The sequence below is a fragment of the Arvicola amphibius genome, chromosome 4, assembly GCF_903992535.2.
Source record: "Arvicola amphibius chromosome 4, mArvAmp1.2, whole genome shotgun sequence".
Taxonomy (NCBI): Eukaryota; Metazoa; Chordata; class Mammalia; order Rodentia; family Cricetidae; genus Arvicola; species Arvicola amphibius.
Genome location: NC_052050.1, coordinates 21,266,493 through 21,282,911, shown reverse-complemented (window position 1 = coordinate 21,282,911; position 16,419 = coordinate 21,266,493). Strand labels below are relative to the sequence as shown.

Sequence of the window (16,419 nt, the reverse complement as noted above, 5' to 3'; positions counted from 1 at the left end):
GAGAGAGAGAGAGAGAGAGAGAGAGAGAGAGAGAGAGAGAGAGAGAGAGAGAGAGAGAGAGAGAGAGAGAGAGGATAGAGACTCCATTTTATGCTAAGCATCCATGTTGGTACCTAATCACTGTTTGATTCTGACTCAAATTTCTGAAAGACAAATTGACCCCCACCTGAAAATGCACAGCCATGACCATCTATCTGTTATGATATGACTAACTGCTTGTTTGGCTTCGGGAACCTTCTTATGCAGACATTCAAGGACTATGCTGATCTGCTGATATTGTCTTGACTGTCTAATCTCGGCAGAGCCCAACAGCTCCCAGCTTGCCTGTGCAGACTCAACGTCTTCTTGTGGTTTTAAAATCTTTCCCTCACCTCTTCACACAGCAGTCTCGAGTCTGGCTCAGTTTCAATAAATTTAACTAATTGTGATCCAGGCTGAGTCTGTGGTCTTTCCCAGGAGTCTCATACCAGCTTCTTTCCTTCTACTGTGGGTCCCAGGAAGGGAGCTCGGGGTGTCGGGCTTGCACAACAGGCACCTTCACCGGCTGAGCCATGTCGCCAGCCTGACTGGCTGTTGTATTTTGAGCTTCCTTGCCTTGGATGGTCTTGAGTTCTAGATCCTTCCTTCAGACTCAGCTTTCGTAACAGCTGCTGTTGCTCCACCAGCTGACACCACTAATCTTGTATAACTAACTTTTCTTTTTTCTTTTTCTTTCTTTCTTCTTTCTTTCTTTCTTTGGTTTTGTTTTTTTGTTTTGTTTTGTTTTTTGTTGTTTTTTTGAGACAGGGTTCTCTGTAGCTTTGGAGCCTGTCCTGGATCTAGCTCTTGTAGACCAGCAGGATGGCCTGGAACTCACAGAGATCCGCCTGCCTCTGCCTCCCAAGTGCTGGGACTAAAGGCATGCGCTGTCATTGCCCGGCCATAACTAACTTTTCTTGTGAGCAAATCTTGTAAAGCAAATCACATAAGGGCTGGGGTTGTGGCTGCAACTCTGTAGAGCGCTTAGTTGTAGTTCATTTGGCGGTAAGGAACTGGCATGGGTGAAATCCTGGACTCAAGTCCCACCACCACAAAAACCTGGCTTGGTAGTACATAGCTATAATGCCAGTGCTTGGAAGAGACAGAGGCAGGAGTATCAAAAATTTAAGGTCATCCTTGGCTACATTGCAAGTTTAAGGAACAACCTGCAGCCTGGACTACAAGAGACTTTCTCAAAGGAAAAAAAAAAGGAAGAGGGAAGAAAATCACGTGAAGGGCTAAGGTGTCTCTCAATGGTAGTGCCTACTTGCCCAGCATGGACCCTGTTATAATTTAAAAAGTGGCAGGAGAGAGAGAGAGAGAAAGACACCCTGCAACAGAGCTCACGTGGAGAGGTTTTTTGGGGGGGGCGCGGAAGGGAAGGGGAAAGAGAGGATGGGAGGGGGATATCAGTCTCTGGGGACTGGAGGAGGAGAGAGAAGACAGGTGGGGAGAGAGAGGGATGGGGAGAGAAAGAAAGGGGGAGAGAGAGGCAGACAGAGGAGAGAGACAGAGGGGGGATAGAAAGAGAGAGATGGATAGAGAGAGAGAGGCTTAGAGAGAGGCAGAGAGATGGACGGGAGTGGAGCATAACTCACCTTTTACAGGGAAGGTAGCGAATATGCACAGGGGTGCTCTTAGTGACTGCCGCTGAGGATGGATCCTGTCAGGACCCAAGGGCAGGCCAGTCCAGATGCCTGACCGCTAACAGCCTCCTCATCCTCTAATCAAATGACAAATCAAGGTAACAAAGGGAGTTGCCAAATTCATCAGCTTATTGCAGGGCACATGGGGCTAAGTAAATATAAATGAGAATAATGTATAAAAACCTAGGACTGGAGACATGGTTCAACGGTTAAGAGCAATTTTTGCTCTTGCAGAGGATCAAGGATCTGTCCCCAGAACCCACATGGTGCTTGCAGGGGATCTGATACACTCTTCTGATCTCCAAGGGCACAGGCATTCACATGACTATACATACATTTGCTCAGGCGTACACATGTACACACAAAACTACACTCAAAATAAAAACGTTTTGGGTTGTTTTTGTTTTTGTTTTTGCTTGTTTGTTTCACTGATTCGAGACAGGGTTTCTTTGGCTGTTCTGGAACTCGCTCTGTAGACCAGGCTGGCCATAAACTCAGAGATCCACCTGCCTCTGCCTCCCGAGTGCTGGGATTAAAGATGTGCACCACCACTGACCTGCTTTTTCCAATTTTGATTGGTGTGTTTGTTTATTTGCAGTTTTTTGTTTGTTTGTTTGGTTGGTTGGTTGGTTGGTTTGGTTTCTTTCTCAGGACAGGGTTTCTCTGTGTAACAGCCTGGGCTGTCCTAGAACTTATTCTGTAGACAAAGCTGTATACAGTGTTCTGTCTGCATGTATCCCTGCCCGCCAGAAGAGGGCACCAGATCTCATGTGGTGGCTGAGAATTGAACTCAGAACCTCTGGAAGAACAGTCAGTGCTTTTAACCTTTGATCCATCTCTCCAGCCTAACTGTGCATTTAAAAAAAAAAAGGAAGAACAGAGCTGAGCCCCCATGTGCGTGGGCAGCAGTGAGTTCCTGAAAAGGGCAGAGAAAGCGACTACAAGGGAGAATTTAGCTGAGCTGCAGGGGGAGGGAGGGAGGAAATCATAACGAGCGAGCGTTCAAATGCTCTCTGGCTCTGGAAAACACCTGGTGTTTCACCACCTGGCTCCAGGGGGAGACCCTGTTAGCATCCCCTGAGATTTCCTCTGTCCCTCACCATCATCAGCTGAAAGAGTCCCACATGGTTTGCAGGTCTTGCTGACTGGGTTAGGGCAGCGGCAGAATTGGGTCTCCCTCCTTCTCCAAGTGGCAAGAATAGCAGCATTCATTCGCTGGGACCTCTGAGTGGGTGAGGCACAGAAGAAACTATGCCAGTCATTTATGTTCGTGGGCAGGAGGTCCCAAATAAGAGATGCAAGACACATCTCAGTGATAGGTTTTCCCTAAGTCAAGTGAAATCTTCGCTAATTGGCACCCCAGCAGACTGCTCAGAAACCCAATTCTAGGTATAATGGAGCCCCAGCCTCCTCAGGATTCTCTCATTCACAAGTGTTTTCTGCAGTAGATGCAGAACACAGGGAGGTTCCTTGAACCACAGCATCCATCTTCTCTGGTTACCATGGAAACACTTACCCCCTCCCCCAAAGAATGCCACCCCTTCAAGGCAGGAGACTGCTGCTCTGGCACCACATTTGGGGCCCTGGAGAATTTTATCAAGGCTGCAGATGCCAGAGTGTCCTCCGGAAAGGATCACGGTGAAGAAGAGCCCACCTTGGCTCCATCCCCATGTGTGTGGGACACTCCTGTCCATACTGTTCTCTGCGAAACAGGCAGAATCTATTCAGTAATTTCAAACCTTTACATCTGTGCCCTTATACTGGCAATCTGCTCCGTAAATCCCTTCAATGAGCCTGGTCCTGTGGAGCCGAGGAGAAAATGAAGGCAGGAGGTACCCAAGCTGATGCCGATTCCTTTCTGCAAAGCCGAGCTCCTGCCCTGCCTGCAGCTGCCCAGCAGTTTAAAGAAGCCAGCAACAGGGCCACTTCCGGAGAAGTCAATCCAGATCCGGGATAATGACACCGTTCCTAGAGCAGGGACAAGCTCTGAGCCTGGAAGGTGGACTCCAGAAGACATTTCATGGAAATGACGCTGACCTGACCACATAGTGCCTTGGACTTCAGACCTGGCTATATACCACCTGGTCCTTCTACAGGAAGCAGAGCCAGATGAGATGAGAACTGATGGAAAATTCTTGAGAGGCTGTGGCAGAAAGACCATGAGTTTGAAACAAGCCTGGGAAGCATAACCAAGACACTTTTTAAAAAATTTTTTAAAAGGGTTGGAGAGATGGCTCATTGCCTGCTCTTCCAAAGGTCCTGAGTTCAACTCCCAGCAACCACATGGTGGCTCACAACCATCTGTAATGGGGTCTGGTGCCCTCTTCTGGCCTGCAGAAATACACACAGACAGAATATTGTATACATAATAAATAAATAAATATTTAAAAAAATTTTTAAAAGACAGGCATAGTAGTTCATGCCTATAATTCTTCAGGCTGGCCTCGAACTCACAGAGATTCACCTACCTCTGCCTCCTGAGTGCTGGGATTAAAGGCATTGTACCACCACTGCCCAGCCATGCCTATAATTCTAACACTCAGGAAGTGGAGGAAAAAGAATCATGAGTCAGCCTGAATTGGGTGAGACCCTGTATCAAAAAAACAAAAATAAGCCTGAGTACAGTAGCTCACATCTTTAATCCCAGCATGTGGGAGGCCTCTGTGTTCTAGGCTAGCCTGGCCTACAAAGACAGTTCCACAAAACCTTGTCTCAAAAATAAAGATGGCTGAGCGGTAGTGGCCTCTGCAGGGCCAAGAGAAGAGCTGGCGCTTTTCACCAAGAACATGAGGTAGAGGCAGACAGATCTCTGTGAATGTGAGACCCGGCCTGCAGAGCTAATTCCAGGAGAGCCTGGGCTACACAAAGAAACCCTGTCTCAAAAAGCAAACAAATAAATAAGTAAACCCAGGAAGCAGTGGCACACGCCTTTAATTCTAGCACTTGGGAGGCAGAGGCAGGCGAACCTCTGAGTTTGAGGCCAGCCTGGTCTACAGAGAGAGTTTCAGGACAATCAAGATTGTTACACAGAGAAACCCTGTCTGGAAAGAAACCAAAAAAAAGTGAAAGTAAAATAAAAATAGCAACATTGCTTCTCAAGCCAAGCATGGCTTCATACACCTGTAAACGCCTCAGCTAGTCGGGGCATTCAGAGTCAGCCTGGGAGGCTTAGGAATTTGTCTCAAAACAAGATAACTGTGCTGGCCGGGCGGTGGTGGTGTATGCCTTTAATCCCAGCACTCGGGAGGCAGAGGCAGGCAGATCTCTGTGAATTCTAGGCCAGCCTGATCTACAAGAGCTAGTTCCAGGACAGGCTCCAAAGCTACAGAGAAACCCTGTCTTGAAAAAAAAAAAAAAAACAAGTATGATGATGAACTCCTTTAACCCCAGCATTCTCAAAGCAGAGGCAATCAGATCTTTGAACCGCAGGCTGGTAAAAGCAGCTTTCTTCTCAGGTTAGCCATGGGGGAAGAATAGAAGTTTAGCGGTCTTAGGACCATTGTCAGGAAAACAAAGGCAAAGTCTGTGTTTCCTTGGCAGCAGTCAGTAGCTCTTGGTCCAGTGGGTGGCAAGTTGATCATGACCCCTGACTATTATCTCTGTACTAGCTATGTGGGCCTTGCCTTGGGCTAAAAGGGTCTCTACTATTTGGAGAGCATTTCTGCCCTTAGTTGGAAGGGGTTCATCAGTCAGGCGTGTTCCTGGGATCCAAGACAACAGAAGGAGACACTGTGGCAGGTTAGGCCTTGAGGTGTTGGGCAATGGCTGGCAGCTTCTCGAGGCTGCTCTGGGGATCTGGACACTGTGGTAGGTGACCTTTGGCAATGTTATTATGACTTAGTCAGATGCAGCATGAAGCCAGGGATGCCAGGCTTTTATCTTGCTTTTAATTACCCATGAGACCTCTGCGGGGCCAAGTGAAGAGCTGGTGCCTTTCACCAAGAGCAGTCTCTAACTCCCCGTCATCTGCCCTCTCACCTAGATCCCACCTGTGTCAAAGTGTGTGTGTGTGTGTGTGTGTGTGTGTGTGTGTGCGCGCACGCGCGCGCACACGCGCGCGCATGTGTAGCAATCACTGTTTGAAGCCAGGAGGCCAGTGAGATCTGACACCAGATACCAGCACGCCAGGCACGCACACGGGCTCCAGCTGGCCAGGGGCCTGCAGGAAGAGCTGGAGAGTGGCTTGGAGCGAGAGCTACTTGCCTTGCTCTGCAGCAGGCCAGGCCCAGGAGTTCCCTCTGCAATCCAGACTCGCTCCTGTGCTCCCAAACTCTGAGCAGCAGAGCCTGCTGTAGCCAGGGGTTGGCCATTCATTCCCAGTAATCTAGAATGGATGCCTACACGGCCATTCACTGCCTTCAATACAGAGCAGAACAGACAAAACTGTGCTGTTTCTTAACCTGACATCCTTAGCTGGGATACCAGGGAAGAGGCAGGACCAGATTCGAGGGCATCTGACCTGTATATGTTACAATATTCCTCACTTACAGGGCATTTAATTTGTGCCCTGCTGCCCCTGTCTTGAACCTTTTAACTGCTTTGAACCAAGGCCTTTGTGTTTTTGTTTAATGGTGTGGCTAGCAAATTATGTAGCTAGTCCAAAACACAGGTAACCACAGTGCAGCATGATAAATACCATTATGCCAGGCATGATGATACATGCTTATAATCCCAGCACTTTCCAAGCAGACACAGGAGAATCAGGAGTTCAAGGCCGACCTTTACATAGCGAGTTCAAGACCAGCCTAGTTTACGTGAGACCTTGTCTCATAACACCAAAATAATTAATTCCCAAATTGAGGACATGCAGGCAATCTTCTCAGAGCCAGGGCATCCCAGGTGAGTCTGGAAGGATGCCTGGAAGATGTCAAATGCAAAAGAGGGAGGACCGACCACATTCCAAGCAAGGGAGGAACAGATGCAAACACAGCTCTCACCTTAGAGGAGCTTTCTCGAGGGAGAAAGCTCCCCTAGAACTGCTGCGGTAGAGAATGTGGGGGGCAGTGATGAGCACAGGGTGAGATGTGGACCGCTGACAGCCAGGACATGTAAGTGTGGTTCAGGGGAACGCAGGCTGAGGGAGGGGAACGCACATATACACGCAAAGAGGGTTTAGAGAAGGCATGAGCATGAGGAGTCTGCAGGAGAAGGGTAGACTTTATTAAAAAAAAAAAAAATGGTACCGAGACAATTGCTATGTACAAGGGGGAGGGGATTAGATCCTGGTCTCGCACAGCACAGAGAATGGAACTCTGGGTAGGTTTCTCCAGTAGAGCCACACCATGAGTGTAAAGGTTCCCAGGCTGGCAGGTTGGGGCCTCGGGTTTTCAAACTTGGATGAACGGTATTGAGATGCACATGAGTTATAGCACTCCCTTTCCTGACACCAAGGGAGCTAAATTATTTCATCTAAATTTGGTTTAGAGCCCTTGCTCCATGGCACATCCTATATTCAAGCATCTGGGAAATGGAGGCATAAGAATCAGGAGTTAAGCGGGGTGGTGTTGGTGCACGCCTTTAATCCCAGCACTCGGGAGGCAGAGGCAGGCAGATCTCTGTGATTTTGAGGCCAGCCTGGTCTACAAGAGCTAGTTCCAGGATAGGCACCAAAGCTACAGGGAAACTTTGTCCTGAAAAAAACAAAACAAAACAACAACAACAAAAACCCAAAAACAACAACAAAAAATCAAGAGTTAAGAGCTAGCCAAGGCTATATGATAGCCTGCCTCAAAAAAACAAGAATGGAGGTGTGTGTGCCAATCATTTAGTAAGCAGGAATCAAAAACAAATTTTAGGGTTTCCGGAGAGGTGGCACAGAAGGTAGGAGCACTTGCTGTTCTTGCAGAGGACCCAGGTTCCATTCCTAGCACCCACGTGGGGCTCACAACTGTCTGTAACTCCAGTAACTCCAGTTTAGAGAATCTTCCGGCCTCTGAAGGCATCAAGCCTACACATGCAGGCAAACATTCACACACATTTTTTTAATTTCTTACCTTTATTTTTATGTATATGGGTGTTTCGCCTGTATGTCTGTCTGCACACCACATGCATCCAGTGCAGGCCAGAACATCAGAAGACCACTGTGAGCCACCATGTGGGGCCTGGGTCTAGAACTTGGGTTCTCTGAAAGAACAGCCAGTGAGTGCTCTTAAGCACCGAGCCATCTCTGCAGACCCCCAAACAAGTACATCTCTAAAATAAACAAAAGCAAACAAATTCAGGACTAGAGCTGCAGTTCTGTCCAGCACTTGCCTCGCACGTACACGACATGAGGCTCAAACCCCAGTCCTGCAAAATAAATCCTTTCAAATCCACCCAACCTTTCCTCCCTCGGGGATGTTCTGTTTGGTGAGCTCCCATCGTCCTCGCTCCATAGCAGACTCCTTCCCACCAGGCCAAGACGCCACCTCCTCACAGGCCTTGTCTAAGCACCCCATCTGAAGAAGCCTGGGCCTCTGTCACTCTGTCACATCATCTCGTTTCCCTCCCCAGCACCTCTCACAATCCGTTCTTAGCTCATTCTGTATTTTCTGTTGGTCCCGCTAGCCTTTACCTTTAAGGCTGAAACTGATGAGGCAGTGAGACTGGGCACAAACTGACAGTTCATGGGGCCAGCACACAATTTGTTGTGTCGGTTTGTTTGGTTTGGTTTTTAGAGATAGTGTTCTTGAAAGACTTTGGGGCACCTTAGCACTGCTGCACTCCCCTGCCCCTTAGCATTACTGCACCCCCCTTCCTAGGAACCAGGACCCTGGTAACCAACCACACGTGCACTGGAGCTTTGAGTCCTTTCCATCCCCATTGTAGTCTTTCTTCAATAGACTCAGACCCTGGAACTGGGGTGAGACGACCTACAGGTGTTCCTCCTTGTAATCGCCATAACATTGATCAAGCAGAGTTAGCTGACCGTTGAATGAACTAGTCACAATAGTTGACAAATGGTTTCTGGACTTTCCCTTTGATTCTGTACTACCCCCTCTCTGATTTTGTGGTTTTTTTTTTTTCTTTAAAAGAGCCTGTAATAGACAAAGCAGGGGTCCTTCTCCCCTCGAGGCTGAGGGACCTCTGCCGTGGCAGAATAAAAATTCCTCTTGCTATTGCATCAACTGTGCTGAGAGTGTCTCTTGGAGCGACCTCCTCCTTGGTGGGGCTTTAGGACCCAACATTCTCTGTATAACAAACAGCTCTGGCTGTCCTGGGACTCACTTTGAAGAGCAGGCTGACCTTGATCTCACTGAGATCCCCCTGCCTCTGCCCCTCTGGTGCTGGGATTAAAGGTGTGCGCCACCCCCACCCGGCAGTTTTTCATTGCTTTGTTGTGTAGATCTGGTGGGGATCAAACTCACAGAGATCCGCCTGCCTCTGCCTCACAAGTGCTAAGATCAAAGGTGTGCACCAATATTCTTGGCCCAATTTTCTGGGTTTTTGTTTGTTTGGTTGGTTGGTTTGAGATTTTATTTTGGTTTGCTTTTTTTTTTTCTATAGAGGGTTTCTCTGTGTAGCTTTGGAGCCTGTCCTGGGACTCACTCTGTAGACCAGGCTGGCCTCAAACTTACAGAGATCTTCCCAAGTGCTGGGATCAAAGGCGTGTGCCACCACAACCTGACTTTTTGAGTTTTTAAGAGGCAGGAAATCCTGTAGCAGTCTAGCCTTGAACTCCTTTGACCTTGAATTATTTCCTCTTACTTCCTTCTCTCAATACCTGGAACGACGAGGGCGACCACCAGACGTAGCCAGTTGTCAAATACATATGTATATTTGAGACAGGGTTTCTCTGCGTAGCCCTGGCTGTCCTGGAATTCATTATGTAGACCAGGCTGGCCTGAAACCCAGAGATCCCCCTGCCTCTGCCTCCCGAGTGCATGTGCCACTGCCGTCCAGCAGTAGCAGTGTTTTGAAGTTAAGAATTTGATGGAAACATCACCTTTGGGGGAGTATTTGAACAGAGTCTGGCACAGTAGTTGGCAGCCACCGCAGGCAGCTTCAAGCTCTCATTTTAGCCCTGACAAACCAGTTACATCACACGTGGCTGTCTGTTCTTTTATCTCATCTTCCTGGTGTTAAGGTCCTGGAGAAGTCCCACAAAAGAGCACCATCCACGTACACAATCAGCAAGAGTGTTTTATGATTCCAGCACGATGGTGTGTCACACACAGAAACAAGATGGCGAAAGACCTCTAGGAGGAGAAAGAGGCTTCTTTTAAGTCTCACTAAGGAGAGTGCCTAAGGAAGTTAGGTCATTTCAACTACAATTGGTTAAACAAGTGGCAATCCTATTAGTATGTTCTAACTGGCCAGGGTTAATTAAGGGGCTGGTGAGGGCTATAGTCCTCTGTTTGGGGGCAGGCCTGGACAAGTCGTAGATCCTGATTTTATTTAGTCTTTACCTTGAGATACCATGGGGTTGGCCCTAGTTCAGTATGTGAAATTTCCCCGTAACCCTACAAAGTTGATGAAGGTAAATTGTCCTTTGTTCATTGTGTTCTCCTGGGGCCGTTTGCCTCAAGGGTGGAAAGAGATCTAGTGAGGTCTGAGGTGGGTCTCTCACATGGCTTCTCAGGGTCTCTGGATCTTCCACTCAGTATTCGCCCGTCACAAAGAGTGTTTCAATAAACAGAGATGGACTATAGCCCAGTAGCAGAATGCATGTCTAGCTAGCTCTAGGTTCCATCCCAAGCACTGCAGAAAACTTAATTTCTAAAATAAACTGAAAAGTTAACTAGCCGGGCGTCAGTGACACACTCCCTTCTTAATCCCTGCACTCTGGAAGCAGAAGCTAGCGGATCTCTTGGGGAGCCTGGTTATAAACCGTATTCCAGGACAGCCAGGGTTACATAGAGAAACCCTGTCTCAAAAAAAAAAAAAAAAAAAGAGGAAAGGTTAACTGCTTTAAAACAACAACTCATCTAAGCTCTCGAAAGGCTTTACCTGAAGCACAGGTTTACAGGACAAAGGGCATCCTCTGGTGCCTGAATTTTTCTGGGGTCCCCACCTCCACCTTGGGAACGACTTCCATCCTTAGAATTCATCTAAGTAACAATTTTAGGTTACCAATTTTAAAACATCCTAAACCAAATGATATTCTGTAAGGTTCAGGTTTTGATGATTTTATGTCGATTAAATGGCTAAACCACTGAATGAGTGGGGAGAAGGGTGGGTTAATGGGTGGCTAAGACATTACCGAGATCTGTTGAATTTGGGAGGACCAGCCTGTAATTCTCCCCTAAAGAACGCCAAAGACCCCTTAGTACCAGCATCACCCCCAACAGGGTCAAGATGAAACGTGCCAGAGGCGCAGGCGCACTCGAAACCTCCGCCAGTTTCTCGGCCGGCCAGACAACTACCACCCACCACACTGCGCAAGCGCACGGGCGGACCAAGCTTTCCCTCCCCCTCTCGCCCCTCCCTGAAAAAACAGGACGCCCTCTCCCAGCCAAACCCAGTGCGCAAGCGCCGCGCCTTGACTCCGGCCCCCGACCAATAGGAAGCCGCGTTGTACGGGCGCCGGGGCGCTTGACGCCCTGGGTGGGGCCGGGACGTGAGGGCAGCGCGCTGGCGTCACAGGGGCGGCTATATAAGTGAATACAGGCGCCGCCCCTCCGCCCCAGTCACTGAGCCGCCGCCGAGGACTCAGCTGCCTCCCCCTCGAGCCCCCTCGCTTCCCGACGCTCCGTCCCCCCCGCCCGCCTTCTCCCGCAGCCGCCTTCCGCAGGCCGTTTCCACCGAGGAAAAGGAATCGTATCGTATGTCCGCTATTCAGAACCTCAACTCTTTCGGTAAGCCCGGGGAAGGTCGCGGCCCCGGGTGGGGGTGGCGGGAACTCGGTGAAACCGCCGAGCGCAGTGGAGCCTCGTTAGCTTAGAGCCGAAGGGACGGTGGGACGGGTGGGCTCGAGACCGATGCCTGGGAGCCCGGAAGGAACGGGTGGGAGGTCAGCTCTTGGGCCCGGTGTCTCGGATGGCGCATTTACTAATGGCTCCTGCCACTCTGCGGGCCACACCCGCCCCCTCCCGCCACCCCTGCGTCACGTCCCCTACGTCACCGTCGTTGTCAAGGAGCCGGGAGGGGTGGCCCCGCCTCGGGCTCCCGGCTTCCGGTTGGTTGCATCAGCCGGGTGGGGCACTGCTTGCCGCTAGGGCACGTGATCAGCTGCGGAGGGAGGGCGGGCCTAGGGCAGAAGGCCCATCCTTTCTGCAGCTCTAGAACTGAGCTGACCTGGGAGGGACAAGAAAGGATGCTTCCGGAGCCCAGACGATTTCAGTACTGCTATCTGCACGGCCAGGAAGATCAGTAGGAGAGGGCCACGCACCGTCTTTGAACACTTTTATTATTTCTTCCCAGACCCCTTTGCTGATGCAAGTAAGGGTGATGACCTGCTTCCTGCTGGCACTGAGGATTATATCCATATAAGAATTCAACAGAGAAACGGCAGGAAGACCCTTACCACAGTCCAAGGGATCGCTGATGATTACGATAAAAAGAAACTAGTGAAGGCGTTTAAGAAGGTAGGTCTAAGCGGGGCGGTCGTGGTGCACGCCTTTAATCCTAGCATTTGGGAGGGAAAGGCAGGCAGATCTGAGTTCGAGGCTAGCCAAGGCTATACAAAAAAAACCCTGTCTCGAACCAAAAGTGGAAAAGGGGGATCTGCTGTAGACAGCACGATTTACTGTAGAAAATCAAGTGCTGTTGCTTGGCCTCATGTTCTGCACCTTTTGTGTTTACAGAAATTTGCCTGCAATGGTACTGTAATTGAGCATCCAGAATATGGAGAAGTAATTCAGCTACAGGGTGACCAGCGCAAGAACATATGCCAGTTCCTAATAGAGGTGAGTTCAGGCCTGCCTCAGTGCTCAGCCTTTCTAAGGTGTGGGATTCCTAAGTTCTGTCATCTTAAACTTGGTCTTTTAGATCTCCCATCCAGACTCATTAGTTGCTGGTCAGGAGGGTGTGTTCAGTTGACCGGGTGTTTGCTAGGATTGACAGGTGTACCCTCCTTGTTTGGGATCCTCTCATCTGGTGTAGTAGTGGGAAAGCCGGTGGTTGGTGTCATTCGCAGACTTAACTCCTGTCCTTTAAAATTGTTGTCCCTTTCTCTTTGCAGATTGGACTGGCTAAGGACGATCAGCTGAAGGTTCATGGGTTTTAAGTGCTTGTGACTCTGAAGCTTAAGTGAGGATTTCCTTGCAATGAGTAGAATTTCCCTCCTGTCCCTTGTCACAAGTTTAAAAACCTCACAGCTTGTATAATGTAACCATTTGGGGTCCGCTTTTAACTTGGACTAGTGTAACTCCTTCATGCAATAAACTGAAAAGAGCCATGCTGTCTAGTCTGGAAGTCCCTCATTTAAACAGGTCAAGCAGTAGCCCCTGCAGTGTCCAGCCTGAAACAAAGCAATAACTATGTTTCAGCCAAGCCCAGAGCCCCAAGTTCATAGGCTATGTCAGCCCAGAAGCTCCTTGGCTCTCCCTTTACAGAATCCCCTGCCCTAGGAGAATGTCACCACTTGAACAGCCCAGGTGAACAAGAGAATGGGTAACACCACAATAGCAATGCCACTAGAGGGAATCTCTAGCAAGAGCCCCTGGTGTTCCGACCAGGTAGGCAGAATTCAGAAATGGCATCTTTCCCCAGGGGGTCATGGGCATGTGGCTTGCCACCAGGGTGATCTTTTTAGCCAGTCATATCGCAAAGGATGTTGGAAGAACTGAAGGGTGGGGCCAGCCTTGTATCAATTAAACTTATGACAAGGGAACAAACACCAAACTGATGCCATTGGTCATGTGGCTAGCTGTATGTTTCAAATCAATGGTAGCAGCTACCCAGTGCCATGTGAAGTAACAAACTGGTTTTTTGGTTTTCTTTTCCCTTACAGTTTTAATGTTATGTAATGTATTTAAACCCTTATTTAAATAAAACTTGTTTTCAGAAATACCTGATGTCCAGATTCTATTTCATGTTGAGTCAAGCTTATAAGAATCGTAAAGTTGAGCCAGGCGGTGGTGGTGCACGCCTTTAATCCCAGCACTCGGGAGGCAGAGGCAGATGTATCTCTGTGAGTTCGAGGCCAGCCTGGTCTACAAGAGCTAGTTCCAGGACAGGCTCCAAAGCCACAGAGAAACCCTGTCTCGAAAAATCAAAAAAAAAAATCGCAAAGTTAGAAAGCATTTAACCAGAGGTGTCATCATGGGAAAGTGTTCTGTATGTAGCAGACAGGTACATCAGGCAGCTGGAGTGATCAGTTGTTGGGCTATCTTAGCTTGGGGAGGGGACTTTATATAATCTTAAAATGATGTGCTGGAACATTTTGGGTTCCACAAATGGCCTTGGCTGAAGGGCTTTCAGGTTCTATAGAGACAAGGCCTCCCTATATTTCCTTCTCTGGCCTGGAATCCCTATGTGGACCATGCTGGCCTATACACCCATCTGTTTTCCTCTGCTGGTGAAGGTGATATTTTGGCAGGCCATTCCTAAGGAAACACTTGCAGAATCTGGAGGTTACAGAAAAGGGACAGCATTTTCCAGGCAGGATCTTTAGGTATTTTGTGTAGGTAAAGGTACAAGTAAGGTGAATGGAATCTGGTTCAGGAGAATCTTGCAGCTCAGCTAAGGTCTTTGCTAAAACAAGATCCCACCAAAAACATCTGGTACAGGTATGGTGGCACTATTGAGCTAAAGAACTATTAAAGACAAACATCTGGTAGAGTGGAATGACAGAATTCCCACTTATTGTGGGTGATGTGAACCCAGGACCCTTGCTAAATTGTATTTCAAGCTATTATAGCGCTGTAGAGATTTTATTCCTGAGGTAAAGAGAATTGGCTCTCAAAGGTTGCCCCCTTATACACCCCTGCATGGCATACAGGATACTTCTTGAGGAAAATGGGTGTCCTGGACCAGCATTGTATGTTTCTGCCTTGTCCATACTTAGAAGAGATGGTGAAGTCCTTTGGTCTGTGCTGTGGTGGGAACTATGGGACATGAGCATGATGAGGAAGGAAAAGCTTGGCCAAGAGGCCGTGGATCTCGGGACTCTGCCCCCTACTCCCATCTCAGGAAAGAATGCTTCCTAAAAGGGGTGAGTTGGCAGAACTGAATCTCACAAGTTGGACTCTGACCATGCAGCCCTCACAAGAACATTTTCTGAGTTAACTATGAACTGGTCCTTATGTAAACCAAACTGACCTCAAACACAGATCCTACCCCACTGCCTCTGAGGGATGGGACTAAGGTGTGTGCCACCACACTTGGCTGACAACAGCTCTGGAAATGCTGACAAGAAGTGTCAGGTTCTCAGTTTTGTTTTTTGTTGAAAATGCAAAGTAAGTGTTCTAGCACATGAAAAAGCATAAATCCAAATATTTGCTGCTGGTCCGTTTCTTACATGCTTGAAATGAAGACCAGATTTGGTGACACACACTTGTGACCTCCACTTCTCGGGCTGAGGCAAGGAGGGATCACAAGTTCAAGGCCTGCTGGGGCTCTAAAGTAACTGCCAAACTTAGCAAAGGACTGAGACTAGAGAGTAGTGATAGAGCACTTGCCTAGCATTCCTCAGGCCCAAGTTTCAATACCCAGCTACAAAAAGAAAGGAAAAAAAAATTGCACAGGAATTCACAAAAAATGACTAAAACCCAATTCAAACATTCATAACAGATCAAAGGCCCTAATCCAGGAACTGAGCTGACCATCTGCTTGTTCATCTGTCTCAGCAGTGCCCCCTTGTGGCATTAGTATAAAATACAGCTTATACACAAGCTTTTGCCTTTGTCACTTGAGATTTTTTTTAAATCTTTTTATGATTTATTTAACTTTATTTTATGTGCATTGGTGTGAAGGTGTCAGATCCCCTGGAACTGGATTTTCAGACAGTTGTGGGCTGCCATGTGGGTGCTGAGAACTGAACCTGGGTCCTCGGGAAGAGCAGTCAGTGCTCTTATCCGCTGAGCCATCTCTCCAGCCCTGCCTGTCACTGAGATTTTTTAAGGTTATTTATGTAGGAGTGCTCTGCATGTTCACCTTTATGCCAGCAGAGAGCATCAGATCCCACTAGGAATGGTTGTGAGCCATCATGTGGTTGCTGGGAATTGAACTCCATCAGGCCCTCTGGAAGAACAACCAGTACTTTAACCACTGAGCCATCTCTTCTACCAACTGAGATTGTTTTCAATGGATTTCTGTGTTGCTCAGGCTAGCCTTGATGAAATTCCTGGGCTCCAGGGGTCCTGTTGAATTGGAATTGGGACCACACGTGCAGGTCACAAAGTTCTCTTGATCATTTTTAACCAAGAGATACATATAGGAGCTGGAGAGATGGCTCAACGGTTAAGAGCACTGGCTGTTCTTCCAGAGGTTCTGAGTTCAATTCCCAGCAACCACAGGTGGCTCACAACCATAGGTGATAAGATCTGGTGCCCTCTTCTGGCCTGCAGGCAGAACACTGTAAACATAATAAATCTTTTTTAAAAATTATGTATAACCTCAAATTTTAGCTCATAAAATAAGGTTTTAATTATATCTCATACATCCTTTTAAAAAAATTGGTTAGTTGTTTTTTGTTTTTTTGAGACAGGGTTTCTTTGCAGCATTAGAGCCTGTCCTAGAACTCGCTCTATAGACCAGGCTGGCCTCGAACTCACAGAGATCTACCTGCCTCTGCATCTGGAGTGCTGGGCTTTAAGGGAAGCACACTACACACAGTTTCTGTTTAGCCCTGGCTATCTTGGAACTCACTCTGTAGACCAGGCTGACCTCAAAT

At 48.2% G+C, this 16,419-nt stretch overlaps 1 protein-coding gene across 1 annotated transcript; it reads left to right on the top strand.

Moving 5' to 3' along the window:
- Nucleotides 1–11,277: 11,277 nt before the first annotated feature.
- Nucleotides 11,278–12,981, top strand: Eif1 (eukaryotic translation initiation factor 1). Its single transcript, XM_038327276.2, has 4 exons — nucleotides 11,278–11,440; nucleotides 12,006–12,169; nucleotides 12,389–12,490; nucleotides 12,766–12,981. The coding sequence occupies exons 1-4, from the start codon at nucleotides 11,410–11,412 to the stop codon at nucleotides 12,808–12,810; spliced, it is 342 nt and encodes a 113-aa protein (XP_038183204.1). The 5' UTR covers nucleotides 11,278–11,409; the 3' UTR covers nucleotides 12,811–12,981.
- The last annotated feature ends 3,438 nt before the right edge of the window (nucleotides 12,982–16,419 follow it).

What these genes read in the sequence shown, in the direction of transcription:
- Eif1 (XM_038327276.2), top strand. Translation starts at nt 11,410, where the DNA reads ATGTCCGCTATTCAGAACCTCAACTCTTTCG. An exon ending in TCAGAACCTCAACTCTTTCG is followed by an intron (nt 11,441 to 12,005) that starts GTAAGCCCGGGG and finishes ATTTCTTCCCAG; the next exon opens with ACCCCTTTGCTGATGCAAGT. An exon ending in TATGCCAGTTCCTAATAGAG is followed by an intron (nt 12,491 to 12,765) that starts GTGAGTTCAGGC and finishes TTCTCTTTGCAG; the next exon opens with ATTGGACTGGCTAAGGACGA.